The 23,800-nt window shown below is 39.3% G+C and overlaps 1 protein-coding gene across 1 annotated transcript in view; it reads left to right on the top strand.

The window, feature by feature from the left end:
• Nucleotides 1-23,149, top strand: part of LOC135207322 (isocitrate dehydrogenase [NAD] subunit gamma, mitochondrial-like) — a gene marked incomplete at its 5' end in the record, with an annotated part of 40,965 nt that extends 17,816 nt beyond the window's left edge. The window contains 4 exon segments of the mRNA XM_064239021.1: nt 3,525-3,756; nt 18,023-18,213; nt 23,063-23,120; nt 23,123-23,149. Of these exon segments, the coding sequence (XP_064095091.1) occupies nt 3,525-3,756; nt 18,023-18,213; nt 23,063-23,120; nt 23,123-23,149 (508 nt within the window).
• Between the last annotated feature and the right edge of the window lie 651 nt (nt 23,150-23,800).

Consider the following 23,800-nt stretch of genomic DNA (forward strand, 5'->3'; position numbering starts at 1 on the left):
TCACATCCTTCTTCTTCCACATGTGCTTGGGGCCTTTCATGGCAGGGGAAGCTCTAGGCCATTCCCAAAATCAAAGAGAAGAACACATTTTACTCCTCAAGCCATTAGGAAATCCTCCTCCAAAATCCCTGCTAAGAAGTGAGGGGGCAGTCCTTCGTGCACCTGTAAGAGCAAGGCTCTGTTAGTTTTGGATGAACTAGAAAGCAAGAGGGACGTAACTTTGGATCGTAAGTGTTGGGAGAAGGCTACGACATACCTTTCAAGTGTATTCCACTCTTATCCAGCTCTCTAATGCCCTTGACAGCCTACTCGGAAAATTCAGAAAAATTCATTGCCCGGTCAAAGAGAAGTTTCGTCCCTCATGCAGAAGGCAGCCATAGAGTTAGTAATTGATCCGCTAACTCACAGGTTTTACAACGGACTATTTATAGTCCCCAAGGCCTCGGGGGACTGGAGGCCTGTGTTAGATGTAAGCACACACAATCTCTCTGTCCGAAAGTCAAAATTCAAGATGGAAATGAATCAGACGGTTTTGTAAGCCATTCGTCAAGGGGATTGGATGGTGTCCATCGATATGGAAGATGCTTACTTCCATATCCCAGTTCATCAATACTCAAAGAAGTTTCTTTGATTCATTTTCAGAAACATAGCATGCCAATTCAGAGCTCTGTGCTTCAGGCTTTTGACAGCGCCACAAGTGTTTACTCGTGTCTTAGCCCTTATTGCAAAATGGCTGCACTTAGTCGGGATAAAAGTCTCTCTCTACCTGATGATTGGCTTCTTTGGTCGCAGACAGAGAAGAAATGCATGGAGAACCTGCAGAAAATTCTATCATTGGCACAGGAGCTGGGACTTCTGATAAACTTGAAGTCACAATTAGTTCCCTGTCAGGAATGAGTCTCTTTGGGGATGAGGATAGACATAGTGGCTTTTCAGGCTTTTCCATCCCCACAAAGAGTGGGTTCATGGCTTCAGAAACTGGACCCTTTTCTAGCCCTTCAAGAGTACTCAGCAAAGGAGTGGCTGAGCTTACTGGGCACCCTGTCCTCGATAGAACAGTTTGTGTCCTTGGGGAGACTACATATGATGAATCTCCAGTTCTTCCTAAAGATAAATTGGAACAGGAAAAAATTTCCAGCCTTGTTTGTGTTCCAGGTGACATCTGAAATAAAGGAGGACCTGTCTTGGTGGAGATCAGAAGACAGGCTTGTAGAAAGGAAGTCCCTTCTCCCTCTGAGCCTCGACCTAGTATTCTATTCAGATGCGTCTGATCTAGGTTGGGAAGCTCTCCTCGGGGACATGTAATGCTTGACAGAGGAGTGGCATATCAGTTTGAAAGAATTGAGTGCTATCCACTGGGGGCTGTTGGAGTTTGTGGACCTGGTCCATAACAAAGTAGTAACTGTCCACTTGGACAATACAACAGCTCTCTTGCATCAAGAAACAGGGAGGAGCACACACTTTTCCTCTCTGCAAAGTGGCAAGAGCCATTCTGTTATGGGCAGATCAGAACCACACCAGAATCCTGACAAGGTTCATACAGGGGAAATTCAACTTCCTAGTGGATGAATTAAGTGGCAAGAAGCAGGTTCTTCCCACAGAGTGGATCTTGAACCCATTGTTATGCCTCAATTGTGGAGAATATTGGGCAGACTGATTCTAGACCTATTTGCAATGTCAAAGAACCACTGTGTCCCGCTTTACTATTCGCCAGCCATGGACCCTCAAGTGTGGGCAACAGACATGATGCTTACAGATTGGTCAGACCATTCAAGATGGCAAAAGTGGTCATAAATAAGTTCAGGTCTCACCGGAACATTTCCATGACAATCATTGCCCCACTCTAGCCAGCGCAGGAATGGTTTCTGGATCTACTAGAGCTCTTGGTGGACTTTCCGAGATTGTTACCACAGAAGACCAGTCTACTCAGACAGCCCCACTTCAGACATTTCCATCAAGGTCTGTCCATTCTGGTTCTTTCAAACTAAGCTGCAAGTGCTATTGCTCAATGTTGAAGGAAGTCCTTAAGTGAAGTATACCAGGCAAAGTGGGCAAATCTTTCTATCCTGGTGCAAGGAGCATAACATCTCTTCTTCTAAGACATCTAAAATGGAAATTGCTGATTTCCTTTTATAAGGACGTCCAGGAACCAGTCTACTTCGACTATCAGGGGATATAAAGCAATGTTGGATTCAGTCTTTAAACATAGCGATGTAGATTTGTCGAACAAGAAAGACCTAGCAGATCTTATTAGATACTTTGATATGGAGAAACCTAAAAGAGTAGGTTTTGCTCAAGGTAATGCTATATGCACATTACCCTTGGTATTTTTGGTGAAGAACGCAACCCCATCCAAGCCATAGCCTCATTCTTTCGTCATTAAAAGTCTTACGGACTTTGTAGATCCAGAAGATGAAGAAAGGTCTCTTTGTTCGGTCAGAGCACTGAAATTTTATCTGCAGTGGACGGAAAAGATTCGGGTCCCGTCCGATCACCTGAGGTGCTCCAGGAGGAACCCATCGCGCCCAATTTCTAAGAATGTCTTGGCATTCTTCTTGAGGAATCTGATTGTGGAGGCTCTAGACCTTGCTAGCCACAGACTATTCCTTAGTTGCAGGTATCCCACGAAGTAGAGGATGATTCTTGGCTATACTGCCATGTCTACAAGTTAAGATGAGCATCATCTGGAGGCAGTAATCTTCTGTAACGGCTCTCTTAACAGGCAAGGAACCAAAGAGCATAATCCAAATGTTAGCGCTACCTATATCTTTTGATTATTTTTATATGAATTGTAATATACTAGCCATGAACCCCACCACCTACAACGTGGGATTCACCTATGATAATAATAAAATAAGATTTATGTATACTTAGCAGTAGTTACATGATCAAAGCCCTCCCTCCTCCCCTCTCATGGATAGGAGGGCATAAATAACTGATTTTCAGTGCTGAGTTGGTTCCATTCTCCCCCGGTAATAGGCTGGGGGCATCGCCTAGCCAAAACAATAGAGCGCTTCCATGAATTTCAAATTCTAGCTGCCAACGTATAGAAACTATAGCTATGTAACTACTTGGTAAGTGTACATAAAATCCTATTTTACTATAAAAATGTCATTTAAAAAAATTTTTTTTTCATATAACCCATCATATGAAGCACCACTTTAGTCAGTTAAGACAACGCAAAAATGATCCAATAGGCTGTAGGGAAGCCATCAATTGATAATCACATTGCAGAGTTGCCTGTTAACTACATTTTAACTACCATTTTCTTTTATGAACTGGATTGTTTTGACCATTTCACTGACCACAAAATAGGGTTAATTATAACTAACATTTGTCAGATAATTGTCTTTTTAAACTGCATACTATTTATTTGTGCTATATGTTGATAAAATATATCTGGTAATATTTGGTTTAACGTAACTGGGAATAATTGTATTTTACTTGATTAATATATAATCATCCCATATTATTTAAAAAAAAATGTTTTTTGTAGCTAAAGAAGAATCATTATTTAATTTCAGGAAGTTATCAGATGGACTGTTTCTGCAAACTTGCAGAGATGTTGCCCAAAACTATCCTGATATAGAGTACAATGATATGATTGTCGATAACACTTGTATGCAGCTTGTTTCAAAACCCCAGCAGTTTGATGTGGTGGTTATGCCCAACTTATATGGCAATGTTGTTTCAAACATTATATGTGGACTTGTTGGAGGAGCTGGATTGATTTCCGGTAGAAACTATGGTGATCACGTAAGTATTTAAGAAACTGGTATTAGTGTCTAGTGTCTACCATAAAAAAAGGAAACTCAAAGTTTTATTAGTTTATTACTATAAATGTTAAGTCAAACTATCAGGTTATAATTGTTAAGTTGGTTATTCTGTAAAAGTGCCCAAATCACTTCTTTTTGTTCCAGTAAAATGTACCTATCTAGTGACAATTGCTTTTTATGATTTTTTACTACTGTAAAAGTAACTCGGCTCTGTAATAAACAAACTGGTGCATGCTTTTGATAGTTTGTTAAAACAGCTTCCTTGTGAAAAGTTATTTTATCTTTTTCCTTTTCTTGCATTGTTGACTTATGACTTATTTGTTTGCAAAATCAAAATCCTCATGTTTATTCTAAATTCTGCCATTTGCCAACAGTAAGTTGATGTATTGTGGCATAATTAATCTCTTTCACGCACTTAAGATCTTAAGTGTAAACACGCTGATTACTCTCTCTCTCTCTCTCTCTCTCTCTCTCTCTCTCTCTCTCTCTCTGTCTTTAAAATTATATTAATATAATCTCTAAGATTAATACAGTAATATGATGATAATTCAAGGTAAGTTTAATGTAGGATATTACATAAGGTATACATTGGTGTTTCTATTGCTTCCTTCTTTTATCTCTCTCTCTCTCTCTCTCTCTCTCTCTCTCTCGTCTCTCTTCTCCTCCTCTCTTCCCTCCTCTCTCCTCTCGCTCTCTCTCTCTCCAATCGGGAAATAAGGGATGATAGACAGACAAATAGATACTTGTTCAGTTCTCTCTTTCTTCTCTGGAAAAGATATAGTATGTATTTATGGTAGGGGAAGAATTGCTACCCTATAGAAGTTGATTTCAATCTTTTGATATCATAAGGGTTTATTCTCTCTCTCTCTCTCTCTCTCTCTCGTCTCTCTCTCTCTCTCTCTCTCTCTCTCTCTCTCTCTCTCCTCTGTTATTGGCTGTTTATATATTTCTAATGGTAAAATGTTTCAGATGACTTTGAAATTATATTAATAATACCAATTCAATGGTATATTTGATGTAAGATGATACTTTAAGTATACATTTGTTATTTGAAGTTTCAAGATAGGCAGATATAAGCATTTTTAGGGGGGAGTTCTAACTATTCGCGGGCTCGAGCTATTCGCGTGGGTGTCTGGTACCCATCCCAGCGAATATGGGGGAACACTGTAATTTTGATATGGAAGATACTGTAGAGAAACAAAATCATTCAAAATGTTTTTATTATACTCAAAAAAAAAAATCATGATTAATTACGTCAATACAACTTTATCAATAAAAGATGCATAATATCATCATCTAAAAAAAAACATTGACTTTTGTTCATGAAACTTACCTGTCAGATATATATATAGCTGTATTTCTGAAGTCCGACAGAATTTAAAAACTTCCGACACACGCAGTGGTCGGCCAGGTGGTTAGTACCCATTCCGCTGCTGGGAGGCGGGTATCAGGAACCATTCCCATTTTCTATTCATAATTTTTCTGTCGCTGGTGCTGGAAACACCTGTTTCCAGTACCTCCGTCTTAGATTTTGGAAACTTCATTTCCGCTAAGTATCCTAATTGTCTTTTAATTTATTTACTTGGATTTTGTGGCTAGGCATACGCTATCTTAAATTGATTTGAATTTGATTCATTTTTGCATAAGATATCTGTAATTAGTTAGGCCTACTTTTCAAGAGGGTTTTTTGTCTGCAAAGATAGGGGTGTGGCTACCGAAAGCTTCGGTAGATCTGCACTTGGTATGCCACGAGGGGGTATGAGTTCTTGCTTCTTTGTTGAGATTTGTCATGTAAGGAGTGTGAGACTTTGTGTAATTCCGTAAGGAAGACGTATGATTCGTATGTACGCAATTAATCAGTAAACATGTCTAAATTCCGTAAGGAATAACGTATGATTCGCATGTACCAGTTTAATCAGTAAAACAAAAGTCAGGGTAGTGAACCTGTAACCTTCCTGTAGACTTTTTTTTTGCCTAACCCTGTAGTATGGCCTACGGGTTATGAATATGTCTGCGAGAGGTGATCGCTCTCCTTCATTGTTGTGAAGAGTGCTACTTCTGTTATTGTTTCTCATAACCCTGTAATGTTGCCTTCGGGCCCTAAACAGTGTCTGTAGAGGTTATTGCCCTTTCTCTAATACTCTTTCGATCGTATCTTAGAATCGAAAGTGCTTGCTTTAGAGAGCAATAGTGAAGTGGCTAAGTGCAGTGACAGTGCCCTTGTGTAGTGGAGGGTGCGTCAGATCGGCCTATTTCGCCTCTAGGCCGGGACCTCTGCTTGACTCCCAGGACCCGGGGAGAGAGCATGTCGAAAGCCAAAGGAGGGTTACGAGGAACCCCCACCGATCTGGCGTGCCTTCGCAGTTTCTGATGAAATCCCCGAACTGCCTAATTGCGTGCACGTGCACGAATCCTGAAGGATTGCTTCTCGTCCTCCGAAGCGTCCTCCCCGCGCAGGGGTTGGAGCTTTCGGAAGGACCCGCGCCCTCTAAATAGAAGCTTTATAGAAGAGGACGCTTCACGTCCTCTCTCTCTCGTTATGCATTCCATGAGAAGTAAGAAGGCGAACGTCGCTGATCACGTGTACGTCTTGTTTCCACCGAGAAATATGAAAAAGAAGTCTTAGTAGCAGGACGCTTTTGAGAGCGGACGTCCGAGCTTTGTTACTGTGAGAATAAGAAGGCGTTCCCTCGCCCTCATATTCTCACACGATCAACCCTTCTCCTGAGACTGTTTCGTGCAGTCGGATTTCTCTCCGAGATGTATCTCGCTTGTTTTGACGCCTGTCAGGAGCGTGACGCTTTTCTGCATGCTTCTTTTGACGCTCGGCTTGGATGGGACGTTCAGATGGACGCCAGGCGCGCGGGGGTGCACGCCAAGCGCGCACCAGTGGAACGCCGAGCGCGACGCCCAGTGGATACCGAGCGCGCGCCGCGCGCAAGCCAGTGGACGCCGACGTGCTCGCTGCTCGCCAGTGGACGCCGAGCGCGCGCGGCAGCGCACGCCAGGTGTGTCGCCTGGCTGAACGTTTCTGTTGAACTCTTCAAGCTCTTGTTTTACGATTTGGGCCTCAAGAATTTTTACCTCTACCTTCGGTGATACCTTATACCTCACATGCAAAGAATGTGAAGTAAGCAGTGCTTCGGTAGGAAGCTTAAAGTGAACAGACAACTTCGTCTTCAAAACCCAGCAAGACCTCGGGTTTCGTGAATTCAAGAGGTCTCTGTCAATATTATATTGCTTTTCGCAAAGGTGGATGGAGTTAAGGAAAGCTCAAGGGAAGATCTCGTTTTCTCTACCGCAGTCAAGACTTTGCGATAAGGCAGTTACGGGTTATGTAAAGGCTCGACGTCCTGCATGTCAGGACTCGGCAACGTTCAGTAGGATTCTTGCAAAGTCATCATCAAAAGGACGCTCTTCAGGAAAGTGCAAGACAGGATTTCCTTTGCCATACTGCCAATAAATTTTAAGCTTTAGCAGGCATTAGTTGTGATACGGGAGAGGAAGCTGGTTGGAGAGTTTCTTCCTCTTCCCAGGATAATTTTGCAAGCTTTTTAGCCCATCTGAAAGGTTTTTCAGATGATATATTTTGTTAGTTTCTAGTCGGGACTACGCTGCCGAATTGAACATCGTCGTTCTACCTGCCGTAAGCCCAATCTCTTAACAGGATTCTTGCCCCTTCCTCGTTTGAGACGGGAATCGGAAAAATAAAATGCTCGACTTCCTGGATTACGTTTTGTCAATTCAGTGACTTTCCCCCATTGACAATATACTATCGTGTTTTCAAAGTGGGATCCCCTCGTAAGTGTATCCCCCTCATTGACAAAATATCTCTTTGTCCCGTAAATGGGTTAGTTCTCATTGACAACATCTCATTAACTTGATATTGCGTAAGCGAATAAGCTCTTATTGACAAGATTCGGAAGAGCTCTCATTCGTCATTCGCAGACTCGTACAAGAAATAGACTTGTAGACTACGTCAATGAACGCTTATGTCCAATAACATAAGAAGCTTGAGCTGACTGCTTCGATTCTCTTAAGTTTTGTTCATGAAACTTGCCTGTCAGATATATATGTAGCTGTATTTCCGAATTCAGCTATATATATGTCTGCCAGGTAAGTATGAACAAACTTTATTGTGATATAATTTCATATTTTGCCTTGCGTTATTTTATTTCTGGTTGGTTCAAGTCATATACGCTTGCTGTAGTTACCTCTTCGGATGGCAACCGAGAGGTCTATTGTCCTATTTTTAAGGACATTTAATCGTTACTCCCTGCAGCCTTCCAGGAGTTTCCGATTTATCTTACCGCTGTATGGTAGTGTTCTGACGACACAAACGCATCTATATATTTAGCGTTTTCTGTTTCGCTTAATATACCAGCTTGAGAGAGTTTCTGCTCAAAAAATAACGGACCTATTTCTTCGTAGAATAGGGTAGCTGGCAACCCAGACATTAAGAGACGACGTTCGTAAGCTGCTGCTGCTGCTGTCACGCTGTGTCTGTCCTCCAGTCCAACCGAGCCAGTAACAGATCGTGCGCTGTCATGCGCGGTAGGTTACGTCTCTCTCTCCTGCGGGATTGACTGACTAACCGTATCTCTGTGCTGGCGGTTTACATCTCTCCTGCTGGATTGACTGACTAACTGTATCTCTGTCCTACAATCACAGACTTTAGCCTAAGATTGAGGGGATTTCTTACGTGAATGAATAAACGTTGCATTCGTTTTGCCTTACTATGTTCAACGAGTTTATCTCTTAATCCTTTCGGTGCTCGTTACCGCACGGTATAGAACTACGAGTCTACCGCAACATTGCACTTTTATATGCTCTCCTGCTTAGGCAAAGCGCAGCCTTATTAGGGAAGTAAGCATACTCGGGGAGGGAATGGATGAGCTTGCTGGGGACCATTTCCTTCCTGAAGAAGTTTGTTTCCCCGAATAGACTGCAATTCAGACCACAGTTTTTCGTTACCGTGGGAAAACTGAAATATTATTAAAGATCTAGGAATGATTCTGAACATCTCTCAGTGCGTCTATCACCTGAGTGATAGAAAGAAGGTGCCGGACATCTGGATAGGGTTTCAGATGTCCTGGATCTTAATCTGAAAGAAGTAAAAGCGATTCGGTAGTCCCTCCAGTCCTTGAAACGAGTTTTTGGGAACCAGTGGTCCAGATCAACTCTGATATTCCACAGCTCTCTCATATCTTAAGAAGTTTCTCTCGGTCCCTGTTCGAGTTTACGAGAAAGAGCCTATTATAACAACAGGCGTAGAATGTAACAATCCTCTAGAGGTTCGTTACAGGATTGCAAAAGTCCGTACGAATCGTCTCGATCGACGGCAGCAGCTATTGACTTCCGAGTGGAATCTCTTTAGAAGTAAGTTGAGAGTTGTGGAGACTTTAGGGACGCCCTTTCATTCTCTCTCGATATGTTGAGGACGAAGAGGCTTCTTCTTCTCTGCTCCCTTATTCTCGATCCGGGATCGGTACCATTAAACGCCATCCTATGATATTGAACAGGGATGGATGTTTAGTCTCTTTTCCCCTTTTTTCAATCGCTTAGGAAATGTAATAAGAGGATTTATGACGTCACAGGGAGCGACAATGACGCTGATCGCCCCATGTTGGCCTTCAGGATCCTGGATTCACAGAGGTCACATACTTCCTAGTTCACTTTCCAAGGACCTTTTCCGAGAGAGTCGGTCTACTCTAACTCGAAAGGTACCTATAACCTCTCCGCTCTGAGTCGACTACGTTCAGGCTATCGAGATGTTGACAGGAATAAGATTACTGTCTTCCATTTCCGTCTGAAGAATGGGATAAGCTGGCAGTCACAACTATTAAAGAATACGCAAATATGTTGTTGGCGGCCTTTGGGCTCAGAGATTTGCGTCTGTCAAACAACACAAAGCCCTTCCTGATCTTTGAGTTCTGTGGAATCTCGAATCTCGCTCACCATCTACTTTTTGTCTCACCTGTTTTCTCGGAGTCAGACACTCGTGCGAGATCAGGCGACATATAGTAGCCCTGAGTTTCTTGTTGACGAAGTCGGTTGCGTTTATACACCCCCGATGATCGTGTAACATGAGACCAGGTTGGACTGTCAGGCATTGTTCCTTCGGGACTGAATCGCCTTTTTTGCTCCTCGCTCCTTTCTCCTGGCACCAGAAGCTCGAGTCAGGAGTTGATTCGCTGACGACGTTGGGTTGCGTTGATACACCCCCAAGGTTTGCTTAGATTGATTCGCCCAGGCAGTCCAGACATCATCTTTCAGTGAAGAATAGTGCCTTATGGTCTTCAGGAGTACAGCCTTGCTGTCCTTGATTCGTCTGACTGGTCAACTGGTCGGTCACCAGACTTTAGTACAGACGGACTGACTTTGCATGTCCAGATCGAAGCTTTCAATATGGAACTTAGACGTAGTCTGAAGTTCTTGATGTCAAAGCATTCGAACCTCTCCTACCTGTTAACTTCTTGCATGTGATCAGGAAGGCCTTCTAACCAACACCTAGATACGGACAAAGAGGGTTAGTGAGATTTTAAGCCATCGTCACAAGTTTTGGCTTTAGAGAACACAAGGCGGTGTGCTCTCTAGCCTTTCCGTTGTGGCCTAGAAAATGGAAACCCGTTTTGTCCTTTGGGCCCAGGAGCTTGGAAGCAAGGGATGGCACAAGTTAGTGGGCAGGAGCCAGAGAGAGTCCTGTGCCCTGTCGGGTCTCTCAAGTTTTATCTACATAAAACTCAAGAAAGTCGAAGTCATTCGGGCAATCTGCAGTGTTCCGAAAAAAGACCAGACTTGCCCATATCGAAGAACACCCTGGCTTTAGTGTTAAGGAGTTCTTTTCAAAAAATGCTCCTTCATTGTGTTTGCACAAAGATTTGAAATCTTTTTATCTGAATGCTCACGAGGTGAGGGCGCGGCCTCGGAAGCATTTCAACAGAGCATGGCACTCAGCACATCCTGAGTACCATGTTTTAGCGAAGCAACTCTGTGTTCACTTCACACTCCCTGCGAGATGTGAAGATGGCATATGAGATCTGCTGCTCGCTAGGGCCATACGTGTCTGCAGACACAATCTTGGGGGCAAGAAGTACCACTCATCCTATCCTGTAGAAAATGGTTAGGAAGAGTTCTTAACTCTTAAGCCTTAGTTAACACACCTTAACTTTGGCTAGGTTGGTCAGGTGGTGATATATATATTTATATATAATATAATTTATTTTACTTCTTAGCCCTCATGGTATGGTCAATATGGTCTAGTCACATTGTGGTCACGCCCCCGTTGACAGATCATCTGGCAACTCTAGTAAAGCAGAAGCAGACTTGGGTGACAGTAATCACAAAGTCAGCTATGCTAACAGGTGGAACCAAGATGTAAATCATCTGCATTGCATTTGTTTCCCAAAATCCTTCTATATTCGTCCCTTCCCACCTCCAAAGGTGGGATTCAGCTATATATATATCTGACAGGTAAGTTTCATGAACAAAATGATATTGTTATGATACAATAAAGTTTTGTTCATACTTACCTGGCAGATATATATAATCAAGTACCACCCACCCCCTCCCCTCAGGGGACAGTGGAAATAAAAATTATGAATAGAAAATGGGAATGGTTCCTGATACCCGCCTCCAGCGGCGGGCAATGGGTACTAACCACCTGGCCGACCACTGCGTGTGTCGGAAGTTTTTAAAATTCTGTCGGACTTCAGAAAATACAGCTATATATATATATCGCCAGGTAAGTATGAACAAACTTTATTGTATCATAACAATATCATATTTCTTAGCAGAGACATACGATCTTGAAAAACATGAAGCATCAAGTGTATTTGGTGACAATCGGGAACGAATTTTGGATAGAAAGTACCCTCCAGAAGAAAAAAGCTCTTTCACATTCTGCACTGGTTGCTTTAATGGTTAATAAACTTCAGTAAAGCTTTTTCTAAGCTCTTAGATAATTTCCATGTTGCCTCAAATTGCTTCATTTCTTAACCCAAATCAAGAATTGGGGAGAGAGAGGTTAATTTTCTTCTTTTTACTGGTCACTTCACTTCTAAATCTATGAAGCATTGGATCACCAGCTGTTGATTCTGTTTGTTTCAGTTTCACAATTATCTTCTTTATGACATGACTGGCAATTAGTGGCTTTTTTTGCTTTTCTTCAGAAAGTGCTGCCACACATTTGATCTATTTTGAGACTTTATGAGGCGGGGTGAATGTTGATGTCGTCAACCTAACAAGACAAGTGTTAAACAAATTGCTGTAAAGTTTGAGAAGTAAATCATAAACATTTATGGCAATGCCTAAGTATTAACAACCATTTTAAAATTCAGTTAGTTCAAGAATCCTTTTTGCAAATTACAATGCTTAAGAATTAACAACCATTTTAAGGTTCAATCAGGTCAAAAAACCTTTTCGCCAATTACAGCAAGCAAATAACCGGTAACAGTGAAAAGTGTATCGGTAATGGTAATCCTCATCGAATTTTGTTAAACAGTAGTTACCGATAATTCATTACTGATGTTCAATTCCTTGTGTCCGAACGACTTTCAAAGCTTGACAACCCAGTGTCCGTTCTCCCAGTGTCTGATCCCCCCAGTGTTCAACCTCCCAGTGCCAGTGCGTTCACCTGTATCCGCAAGCTCTCATGTGGTACATCCCCTCAGCTGGTGTGGCACCAGTGGCCAAGATGGTGCCAACTTCTGCTGTTTCAGATCCTCCCTTGGATCCTATCCAACATCAGGTAGATAATATTCTGGGTCTTTCACAGAACTACCTATCGACAGCACAAGAGGATCCAAACTTAGTTCTTTCTGATGTTTCATCAAAAGAAGAAGAAGAAGAAGTTGCTAAACAAGAACAACCTCCCTCCAACCCCTAACCATGTTCTTTTACCATCAAGAATTTAGTGGATATCCTGGGACCGACAGATCAAGAGAGAGCTCAGAATTTGTAGTGTTCTGTGAGAAACCCATTACATCTAAGAATACCTTGGGCTTCTTTCTAAGAAGTGTGATTTCTGAGTCATACTCAAAGATTCAAGAGGACGATCTCCGAGTTTTTAAAGTTAAAGCTCATGACTTTAGGGCAGTTGCCACTTCGAGAGTTTTTAAAAAGAACTTTTCTCTCTCCACAATTCTCCAGTCAACCTACTGGAAGTCAAGATCAGTGTTTGCCTACCATTATCTGCGAGATGTGGAGACTGTTTATAGTAATTGCAGTACTTTTGGCCACTTGTCTGTGGCTGGCATGGTATTGGGTGACAAAGGATAGGGAGTCACTCTTCTAGTTCCCTATCCCCTCGCCTTGTTTTAGGATGTTGAGTTTTGGGAAGCCTGGTGGTACTTTGTACCAGGAGTACCCACCACTTGTTGGTTTTTATGGTTGGGTATTGGTTTGGTGTGATAAAATTATTTCTCGTATTTTGTACTGTACCCAGAGCAAGGCCATCTGTTTTATGGTAATATTTTGTTGGCCTTTGGAGTACTCCTCGGCTGCAAGGTTCCCCACTAAAGTAGAGGTGGTATCTTCCGTTGCAGCTCTCTCACCTGGTAAGGTTACAACAAGTATTTAACTAATGCTAGCTATTTCCTATATCAAATTCATATCCTTACTAAAAATTTTTGAGTTGAACATGACCAAGTATCTCACCTCAACATGTCCATATATCACTTCTTGTCAGTGTGGGATTCTACTGTGTAGTTACTTGGTAAGTTACAGCTTCCCTCCAACTCGAAGAAGCAGCAATAGTCACTGGCAGAGCAATAAAAGATGTCTGACCTCGGCTACCCACACGAAGACAAGGCCGGGCCGGGAGGGAGGGGGATTGGCCTGGCCAGCCTGATTGGTTGGGTACCCCCTAGCCTGAGCGTCTTCCAATCGCCGCCATCTTGGATGCCTCTGACTCTGGAGAAAAGAGAATGATGAGAAAAGCTTCCCTCTTCTCGGGAATCAAATTAATTCCCGAAGAAGAAGCGGTGACATTACAAACATCAGCCTGGTGGCCTCAGGATACTTCCAGCGATGAATCAATGGAAGAAAAGGAAGGAGACTCAGGAACAACTCTACTATTGGGATTGAATACTGCAGGAGACGAAGCTCGAGAAGGGGCGAAAAAACCTTCCCATGAAGAAGAGTCAAAACCCTCCGATGTTCTCTCTTGCTAAAAAAACGACATCTACTCCTCTTTAGGCCATGACCCAGCATTCTGTGCAAGGATCGTTAGTACAAAAAATTAGAACGGCACCTTCTGCACGAGATGTGGGGGGTGTCAGTTGCTTCCGAAGCCAAAAACGAGAACACGGAAAACCTGGAATTCCGGGGCACACATGTTGATCGAGGCCAAGAAGGAGCAGAAGAAGCCACAATACAACCAAACACACACACACACAAAATGCAAGCAAAACGGGCAATGAACCGGGTAAAGGCCAAGAGAGGTAACAAGACTCTCCCCCAGGCGGTCAAAGAAAGACTGATTCATGATTGTAGGTGGATGGTCTGTTTGACCATCCTTCAACCGATCTACGGCATACATTGCCAGATATCACAAGATTCCTTGCTTTCATCTGTTTTTTAACTGGATCCAGCTAGGCGCTAGAAATTATCCTATTGTTAAGACCTCAGGTTTGTAGCTATGAAAAATACAAATTGTCTTAGAAAATTTGTCATTTTTTTTTTATAATAAAATTTGGTTTTATATATACTTACCAAGTAACTACATGATTAAGGCCTCCCACCTCCCCTCTCATGGATATGAAGCACAAATAAATGACGCTTTCAGCTTTGTTGTACCTATACTTACCCAAAACAAAAGTGCAATACAGTAATATCTCAATCTTACACAAGGTTAGGTTCCAGACCCTCTTGCGCAACATAAATTATCGTGTAAGTTTGGCGCTGTTTCTAAAAATGCTAACAAATGCTTGTTTTTAGAGAACTCTAATTATGACCTTAATCATGCTCCCCAAGTATTAAGCTAACTTTCAAATGAAATTAAGAACTTCTTTATTTTGTCTCTTTGTCTCTGCTCTGAAATTCCTTTCCATGAACAAACAGCACTTTTATTTGGATTAATACAACTCATATTTATGTGTTTATGTTTTAGAATGGCGCATTTACAGTTTTAGATGATGAAGGTAAAATTTGATAAATTTAAAATTATCTATCACTAACAATGAGAGAGAGAGAGATCACATTAAATTGACATATTTGACAGCCTAGTCTTTGAGCTTCTCATCGAGTTAAAATGAAAGATGAAGGAAAGATATTTCATATGCATTTTGTAATCACAGTTATATTATTATGTATTATTAGTATTGGTATTATTATTATTAATATTTAAAAATATTAATAAACATATATGTTATACCAAAAAAATTCTCTCATCTCAGTAAGAGAGAGTGAGAGAGAATAGTTGTCTTTACTTAAAATAGTGAAAAGTAAAAGGTTATTTTGTTTCTTTAAAATGCTATTACATACATATTTTGTAATTACACTTTTATTATTATAATTATTTATTATTATTTTTATTATTATTTATTATTTTACTATTATATTATTATTATTTTATTATTATATTCATTATGATTATTTATTTAAACATTTTTATCAATATTGAAAAATTATGAAAAAACCAGGATTCCATGTGCCAAATTTCAGTTAAGAGAGAGAGAGAGAGAGAGAGAGAGAGAGACACATTATTTTTTTATTATGTTTATTTAATTTGCCTACACATGAAAGCTTGAAAACCTTTAAATTACATAAAAAATAAACAAATGCTTTTCCAGGTTCTCTCGTGGATCGGAAAATGTTCGCTTTTATGTGTCTGTGAAAAACTTGCGTATGATAATTAGTAAGGTTCCAATAAAAAGTTCATGCTATCATGAATTCGCGCAACTTGAATCGCTTAAGCTAGAGGTATTGCTCGGTGAATTTACAAATTTTGAACTGCCGATAAAGTAGAAAACTAATATAGCTATGTAGTTACTTGGTAAGTAAACATAAAACCGATTTTATAAAAATCTCATTTTTTATTTAGGTCTTTCCGAAACAGCATTCTTGCTTTTCTTGGGTCAAACATTCCCGTTCTCCATGCCTTTTGATGGTGCAGGAATAAAGATTAGTATACTACAGGCAGTCCCTGGGTTACGACGGGTTCAGCTTACGACGTTCCGAGGTTAAGGTACTTTTCAATTATATTCATCATAAATTATTTCCAGGATTATGACGCATGTTCCAGGGTTACAACGATCATCTGGCAAATGAAATATGACAAAAACAAAAATGCAAAATAATGATTTTTTGAAGTTTTTTTTTATGTAAATGTAATAAGAATGCAGTTTACCTAGTTTTCAATGCACCCAAAGCATTAAAAGTAAGGTTTTCTTAGGGTTTTTTGATGATGTTCCGGCCTACAACGATTTTTTGCTTACGACGCTTCTCAGGAACGGAACCCCCGTCATAACCCAAGGACTGCCTGTATTTGTTTTTGGTATTTGATGTTGTCCTATTTAGAGTCATAGTTGTCCTCTCTTGTCACCACTACAGCTAACAGGCTGGTTATCTTGAATCTGTAATGGTTGGAATCCTGTCTTTTCTCTTACCTGGCTAAGGTGTAACCACACTATAAAATACTCTTTCATGTGATGTTTCATTATTTATTGTATATCTGGTTGTCTTTTCTTTCCTTCTGGATGTCAAGAAAATGGCTTTCTCTTCATATGTAACAATAATCTGTTGAGTACCTCAGTGGCCTGGTTGCCACCTCGGTGGCCGCGAGTTCGATTCTCAGGCATTCTATGAGGTGTGAGAGATGTGTATTTCTGGTAACAGACGTTTACTCTCAACGTGGTTCGAAAGTCAAATAAAGCTGTGGTCCCGTTGCTGAATAACCACTGGTTCCATGCAACATAAAAACACCATACAAACAAACAAACAAACAAACAGTAATCTGTCTTCTCTGATATTTTCCAATAGGAAGTGAGCTGCACTGATGCAGGGTTTGCAGATTACATTTCTAGCTGTTAGCTTTTAAATTTCTTTCATGTGTCAGATCTATACCCTTGTCTTCAAATCAAACAAGTCCTTTTTAGCTAAGCATATTTTCAGAGCAGAACTGTTTACAGCAGTGTGGACTGCCACCTTCCTATTTGTCTTTGAGAATCATTATCCTTATATTGCCTGGTTTGATAACTATCCTTTTCCTGTTTTTCCTGAGCACATCTCTTGTTTATTTTTTCTGTTGTATGTATGTATAGAAAAAAAAAAAAAAAGATGAGTAGGCTCAATTTGTAAGCTTAAAAAATCCTTGTGCAATTAATGAATAATTATTTGAAAACTGGCTTGTTTTTGTTCACATTAATTGTAAATATGCAAACAATTATGTAATTGACTTATTCAATATGTAGTTGAATTGATTTTACTTTTACTTAAAGAAAGGGGCTATCTGATAAAAGAAAGATCAAAATCCAACAATAATCTAAAATTGTGAAATTTTTCAATTGTCAGTTGTCATTTAACAATTAAAATATGAAGTATTGCAAAAAAAATTATCAATATTTTATAGTTAATAGGAATTTGAGACAATCATTACCAAAATTTACTATGAGATTTTTCCCCATTGATATTTGATGTATAACATTAAAGCTGAGCTATTCCTTGAAAGCTTAGATCAATTAGCATAGGCAGTGTATCAGCCCTTAGTCAGGCTTGTCCCAACCGTAGAAAACATGTATTTTAGAACATAATTGATATATGACATCAAAGAGCTGCTGCTTCATGTTTTTTTAGTCATATTAGATTGATGATACAGAACTCTTTTCATTAACTGGATTTGTTTGGTGACAGCAAAAATGAATATACAGTATGTGTATTTAGAAATTTATATCTTGCAAACCAAGGGTTTTTGCAAAGATTTCTGCTAATGTCTTTGATAACTAAGACAAGGTCCTTTTACCATATTAATTCAGTTCATGTAGGCTAAGTGGTATACAAGGAATAGGCATTTGGCTGTTTATGATTACTAAATATGATGAAAAATGAACTTCAGATTAGGTTTCTTGAGCAGTACATGATGCATATGATGTCCTTTATTTCTGGTATAAATGTGGTACATGTATCCCCATAACTTTGATTTTATTTCCGCAAATTGGATGGACCCTTCAAAGCAGGTGTATGGTATTTTGTGTTTGGGACATGAAAATAATTTAAAATAAATCATCTGCTGTATTTTTCAATTTCAGTTTGCAGTCTTTGAACCAGGTACTAGGAATACAGGAACTGCAATAGCTGGACGAAACATTGCAAACCCAGTCGCTATGTTGGTTGCATCTTGTGACATGTTACAACATTTAGGTCTCCACAACCATGCAAATTTGATATTGAATGCAATTGAAAAGACATTAAATGTGGATATGATTCACACTCAAGGTTAGTTCTTATATATATACATATATTTTTTTTATAATAATTACACTTTGATGTTGATATTGTAAATTTACATAAAGGTATATCTTGTTATTTTTCACTTAAGTACTAATCTGCTTGATACATAAAAACCAAGGCTTTTCAGGTTTTTTCCTTTATTAAATGTGAAGATGTTGTGTATATCTGATAGATTTTAATGCATACCATTAGAAAAGGATACAAAACATGATTCTTAACATTTTTATCTGTTCATGTTTCATGATGAAGCTATCATATCAGTGTTTTAACTCTTATTCTTCCTTGTTTGGAGTACTGTTCTTCAGTGTGGTCTTTGGGAGCTGACTCTCATCTGACTCAAGGCGAGCCTGGGGCCACTTGGTGGTTGAAATGCCCTTCAGTCTTGTTTTTAATGGTGGTTGGGTGTGTTTATATTGTTGCAGTGTAGGTGATTTGTATTGTTTTGTCTGGTCTTTATTTATTCAGTCTATGCTTAGGGCAGGGGCAATTGACTACTTGTATGCTTTGTAGTCACTGTGTTTATCCCTTGCTACAAAGCCCCAGTATTGTAGAGGTCCAAGTGGCCAACTAGCCACTCCCTACATAGATAAGATGAGCGCCGACCAGAGGCAGTATTTACCTGTAGCAGCTCTCTTATCAGATAAGGAACAACAAGCATTGTTTCAATGCTGTTATTTTCAGTTTTTTTGTACACCACATAATACAATATTTAAGACAAATAAGTTTCATTAAAAGGAAATCAGAAGAGCATACAATGTAATGGAGAAAGTGGATAAAAAATAGGCTATGGTTAAAAAAAATTATAGAAAGAATATTATATGTAGAAAATGTAAATTTTAGTGGTGATGGGGTCAGTAGGGATTGTTTGTGGAACCACAAGAGGCTGAGTTAGAAAGATACATTTGATTGGTCATAGGGGATCATTTCTTAGCATAGTGGCATCAGGGAAGCAACCAGAGCAGCTCCTTAATGCCCAGTGCCCACCTTTGAGTTTACCATAGATTTTGGCCTAGAAATCAGATGATTGTTGCAGCAGCTCAGGAGATGCCTGTCACACCATTGGCCAGTGTGGTAGTGGCGGAGGGTGAGGCCCTGAATAGTGTGTATCCTTTTGGATGGCTGCAGGCTGCCATTTAAGGACCAGTGCCCTGCTCTTTCCCCTACTAAATTGATTCATTGTAGCCTATTCACCAGGATTATCCAAGTCTCCCGCCTTGTTGTGGGAGGTGCAAAATGTGCAGTAGAGAGTTTGGGAGTTGATAGGTGACTGGTGACCAGTCATCAGTCCCTCCTCTGGATGGATTTGTCCTTCGAAATCAGTTGAGGATGGAAACTGCACATTCCATGTGAGATTCCATTTCAGAGGGCATCTTCATACGTCGACAAACTGGAAGGTTGCATTTTCCAAGTACCCATCCATCAACACTCAGAAATTCCTCTGCTTTTTCTATGGGACAGTCTTCCAATTCAGAGCTGTGGTGCTTCATACTGTCAGCTGCCCCACAGGTGACACATGGAAACAAAATCAATCAGGTGAAAATTACACTATTTCTTGTTGAGTCCTCGCAGTGCTGCGAATAGAACTTACCATACAGCTGAGAGTAATTACAATAATTCCTAGAGAGGAAACTTGGAGGAATCACTCAGCCTCATCTTTGGTGACCAAATTGCATCATCAGTTCTTTGGATCAGTCTCGCCTTCCATTCCACCACTACTATGAACAGATGATGGTAGATTGATTACTGGCTCTAGGGAAAAGGCTGAAATGCTTCATTGAGCTTTGAAGCTAAGCAATCGGCTGAGGATGTCCTTCCCCCTGATACTTGTCATCCTGAACCTATTGTTACAAAATTTGCATTCGCTGTAGGGATGTTAAGAAAATTCTGGATAATCTTGACAGCTGGGGTGGAGATCCTGATGGTTTTTTTCTTTTTTTTTTTTCTTTAAAGTTTCTAGTATGTTGTTTCTCAAGTATCTTTGAAGATGAGCGTGAGCTAAGTAGTAATAAAATCCCTGTTCCAAAGTGTGTCATATCTCAGACTACACTTAACTATAGGCCAATGTTTCATCTCCTGTGTGCTCCAAAAGTTCTAAAAAAACCTATTTTTAAGTACTAGAAAAAAACTTAGTTTTGCAGCCACTATATAAGACAGTTACAGTGGTACCCTGACCTACAAGTGAATTAATGTACGAGTTTCAAAGGTATGAGTTGTCACTCAGTCAATTTTTTGCTTTGTTACACGAGCAAAAAATTGAGGCACAAGCTTGAGATGCCACTACTACGTAGATGGTTTAGTGAGGAAAATTAAGATAAGTAAAGCAGAAAAAGTAAATATGTATCTTTTCCGTGAATCTTTTAAAAAGTTATACATTACTTCACTGTATCCAATAATATAGTATGTATTCTTCATATGATTGTATTATAAAATACTAACATATCGGTCAATGTGCGTATTGGTTTGGAAATCAGCTGATGGCGAATACAAGTTTATTTCGCCATATTTAACTCGATTCTGAGTTAATTTTCTTGCTTATAGTTAGCATCAACGAATATCTAGTATCTTGACTTATATGAAACAAGGTCATTTTTTGTTATACGTGTTAAGTCGAAATGTGACTTGAATACATCTCGTTGTGATTGTGAACTAAATTAATTTTTTTGTTAAGAGATTGCATTGGCTGCATGTTTATTGAGAAAAAAATTGTGATGCCGTTTCTTTCAGTCATATCTACAGTTGTGTTTGATAGCATAAGTTTACGGGAGTTTTATCCTTGTTGCCAATGCACAATAATAGTCATTAGCAGCTAGAACAGTTTTCTCAACTTCAGCTACAACTTGCCAATTTAAATTTGTTAACAGTATATTCCTTGTTGATTTTTTATCCATGAGCAAATAAAGGTTATTACATAATAATTTCTCAGTCCTATTCTGCATAACATCATTTATAACATAACTACGGTAATTGTTTATTATCGTACAATGGTTGAAATACAAGTCAAATGGATGTTAATGTTATCCAATTCGGTTGTACTCAGTAATAAAGGTTTTTTCTTCTTCTGCTGTTCATGACTACAATTTACGCAACAAGTATAACCTTAAAACAATACCTTCATCATTCTCTTTTGCTGTTTTTGAACTTGTTTAACTAGAAGATGGGATAAAGTTAAGCTATTGTAGTTCAGTTTGTCTCTCCCTTAGGCTATTGTACTATTTGCTTTGCTCTCTCACTCCCATAGGCTATTGTAATTTGGGTGTCTCTCGCCTCCCTGTTTTGTACGCTGCTGCCCTGCTCTCGTTGCGAGCAAAATTTGAAAATATTTTCAAAATATCTTATTAGTATTAAAATTGGATTATTGAAAGACGAATGATAGTAACTTGAACGCTACCTGTAATAAAGATAAAGATATGGGGTGGCATATTGAGGGGCTGGAACGGATTAAGAGCATTCAATGGGAAAAATTTATTTGATGTGCGAGCAAATTAAGCTACGAGCTCGGCTATGAAACGAATTATACTCATAGGTCAAAGTACCACTGTGTGGAATCTAAAGGATTGTTAGCTGTATACAAGTGCTGGTTTCTATTTAGTAATTTACAAGGCACTTGTTTATGGGATCTTGAGTGAACCAAGACCTATTGTGTCCAGAGTTCCACAAGGTAGTGTTCTTGGTTCACTATCATTTATTGTGTATACAAGTGATATGGTTGTTGGCCTGTAAAACAAGGTTGTTCAGTATGCCGACAATGCAATACTTTTGGGTATAGTAAAGTCTCCACTTACAAGAAATGAAGCTGCCCTCAGCCTTAATCGGTATCAGTGAATGGTGTAGTCAGTGGGGTATGTGATTGAACTCCAGTAAAACGAAAACAGATTACAGATTTTCCACCCCATCCTCGCCTTCAGCTGGATGGAACTTTGCTAAATGAGTCTGAAGCTTTAAACATTCCAGATGTAGCTTTTGACTCACATCTTACTTTTTAGAAGCATTTAATGAAAGTGTCAGCAAATGCAGATGAAGTTAGGTTATTGTTGGTAAGGCGTCATATATTTATAACAGTGATAAAAGTCAGTGCAACCTTTTTTAGGCCATCTGTGCTTCCTGTATATTAGAATACTGTTCTCTGGTGAGGATTCTGCTTCTGCCAGTGACTGATCTATTTTAGATAGAATGGTTTGTGGCGGTGGGTTTCTGTTTCCTAATATGAGCAGTTAGGAATTGGACCATCGACAGCTTGATCTTGTATGTCCAACTTTTTTCATAAGTTGTATTTTAACAGCGGTCTTTTCATGTTCACAATTGATCCTTAATCTGCTTTTTTCTTGCCGAGAACAATTTGATTCACTGAACAGCATTACTATATACAGTACTATATGTGCCTTGCTGTCAAACTTCGCAGTTCCAAAGGTCCTTTATTCTTCACACCATTGGACTGTGGAACAGTCTCCATGAGGATGTTGTTTAATTGGAACTTCAAAAGTTCAATTGAAGATGCAATGTGTTACTACCCTAATACTGGTCTTGAATTTTAATTCATTTTTATATATTTATTAATGTATGAATATATTTTTTTCTTTTTAGTAAGTGAGATCTTTTTGTATTTCCCTTTACCTTCTCTTCTTCCTAATGTACATCATATTCTTTGGAAGCTTGAATTTCAAGTCAGTGGCCCCTGTGGGCTTATTCCATATGAATAGGATTCATCTTCTAAATAATAATGACAAAAATAATGATTAACTAAGTGAAAATTTAAATTCAACAAATATTTTGCTCCAATCTTTGTCAATTTGGTTTTTGATTCCTGACCTTATATAATACCATACCTCTGATATTTTCAGATTGGGTGGCCAGGCAACAAGCCTGGATATCATACAAAATATAATCAAGTCTATCCAAGAGAGAGCACAGCATCGGGCAAGTGGTAAAAGAAACATTTCTGATATCTTGCTTGCAGTTTTGCCTGTAAGTGTTAGTAGTACATTATATTATTGTGGTTTTTGGTCTACTATTTTTGTGTAGGGTTGCATATTGTACAGTATATTTTTATGGCTTTTTGGTTGACTATTTTTGTGTTGGGTTGCATGTTTTATTAGTTCTGCTTCATCAAGGTAGAGCATGTATGTATTGACGTGAATTCTGTAGTACTAATTCCTTGTAGGATTATTACTTCATTACAAATTTCCTGTTCATAGCATGTCATGGGTATACTAGCTAATTCTTACTTATTTTGCTTTTTGAAAAATTAGTAACTGATCCTTTTAATTTTGGTATATTTTTCATGCCCATTTACTAGGCAAAGTGATTTTTTTTTTTTCTTGTCGTGTAGTGTTGTACAGTGCTTTTGTATTGATAATGTATTCACATCCATATTAACCCTTAAATGCCGAAGGGGTATATTAAAAATCGTCTTCCGTGTGCTGAGGTGGTCTCAGAGTGAGCGTGGAAGCGGAAAAAATATTTTTTTCAAAAAATCACAGGGCGCTTAGTTTTCAAGATTAAGAGTTCATTTTTTGCTCCTTTTTTTGTCATTGCCTGAAGTTTAGTATGCAACCGTCAGAAATGAAAAAAATTATCAT

The sequence above is a fragment of the Macrobrachium nipponense genome, chromosome 32 (assembly GCF_015104395.2).
Source record: "Macrobrachium nipponense isolate FS-2020 chromosome 32, ASM1510439v2, whole genome shotgun sequence".
Taxonomy (NCBI): Eukaryota; Metazoa; Arthropoda; class Malacostraca; order Decapoda; family Palaemonidae; genus Macrobrachium; species Macrobrachium nipponense.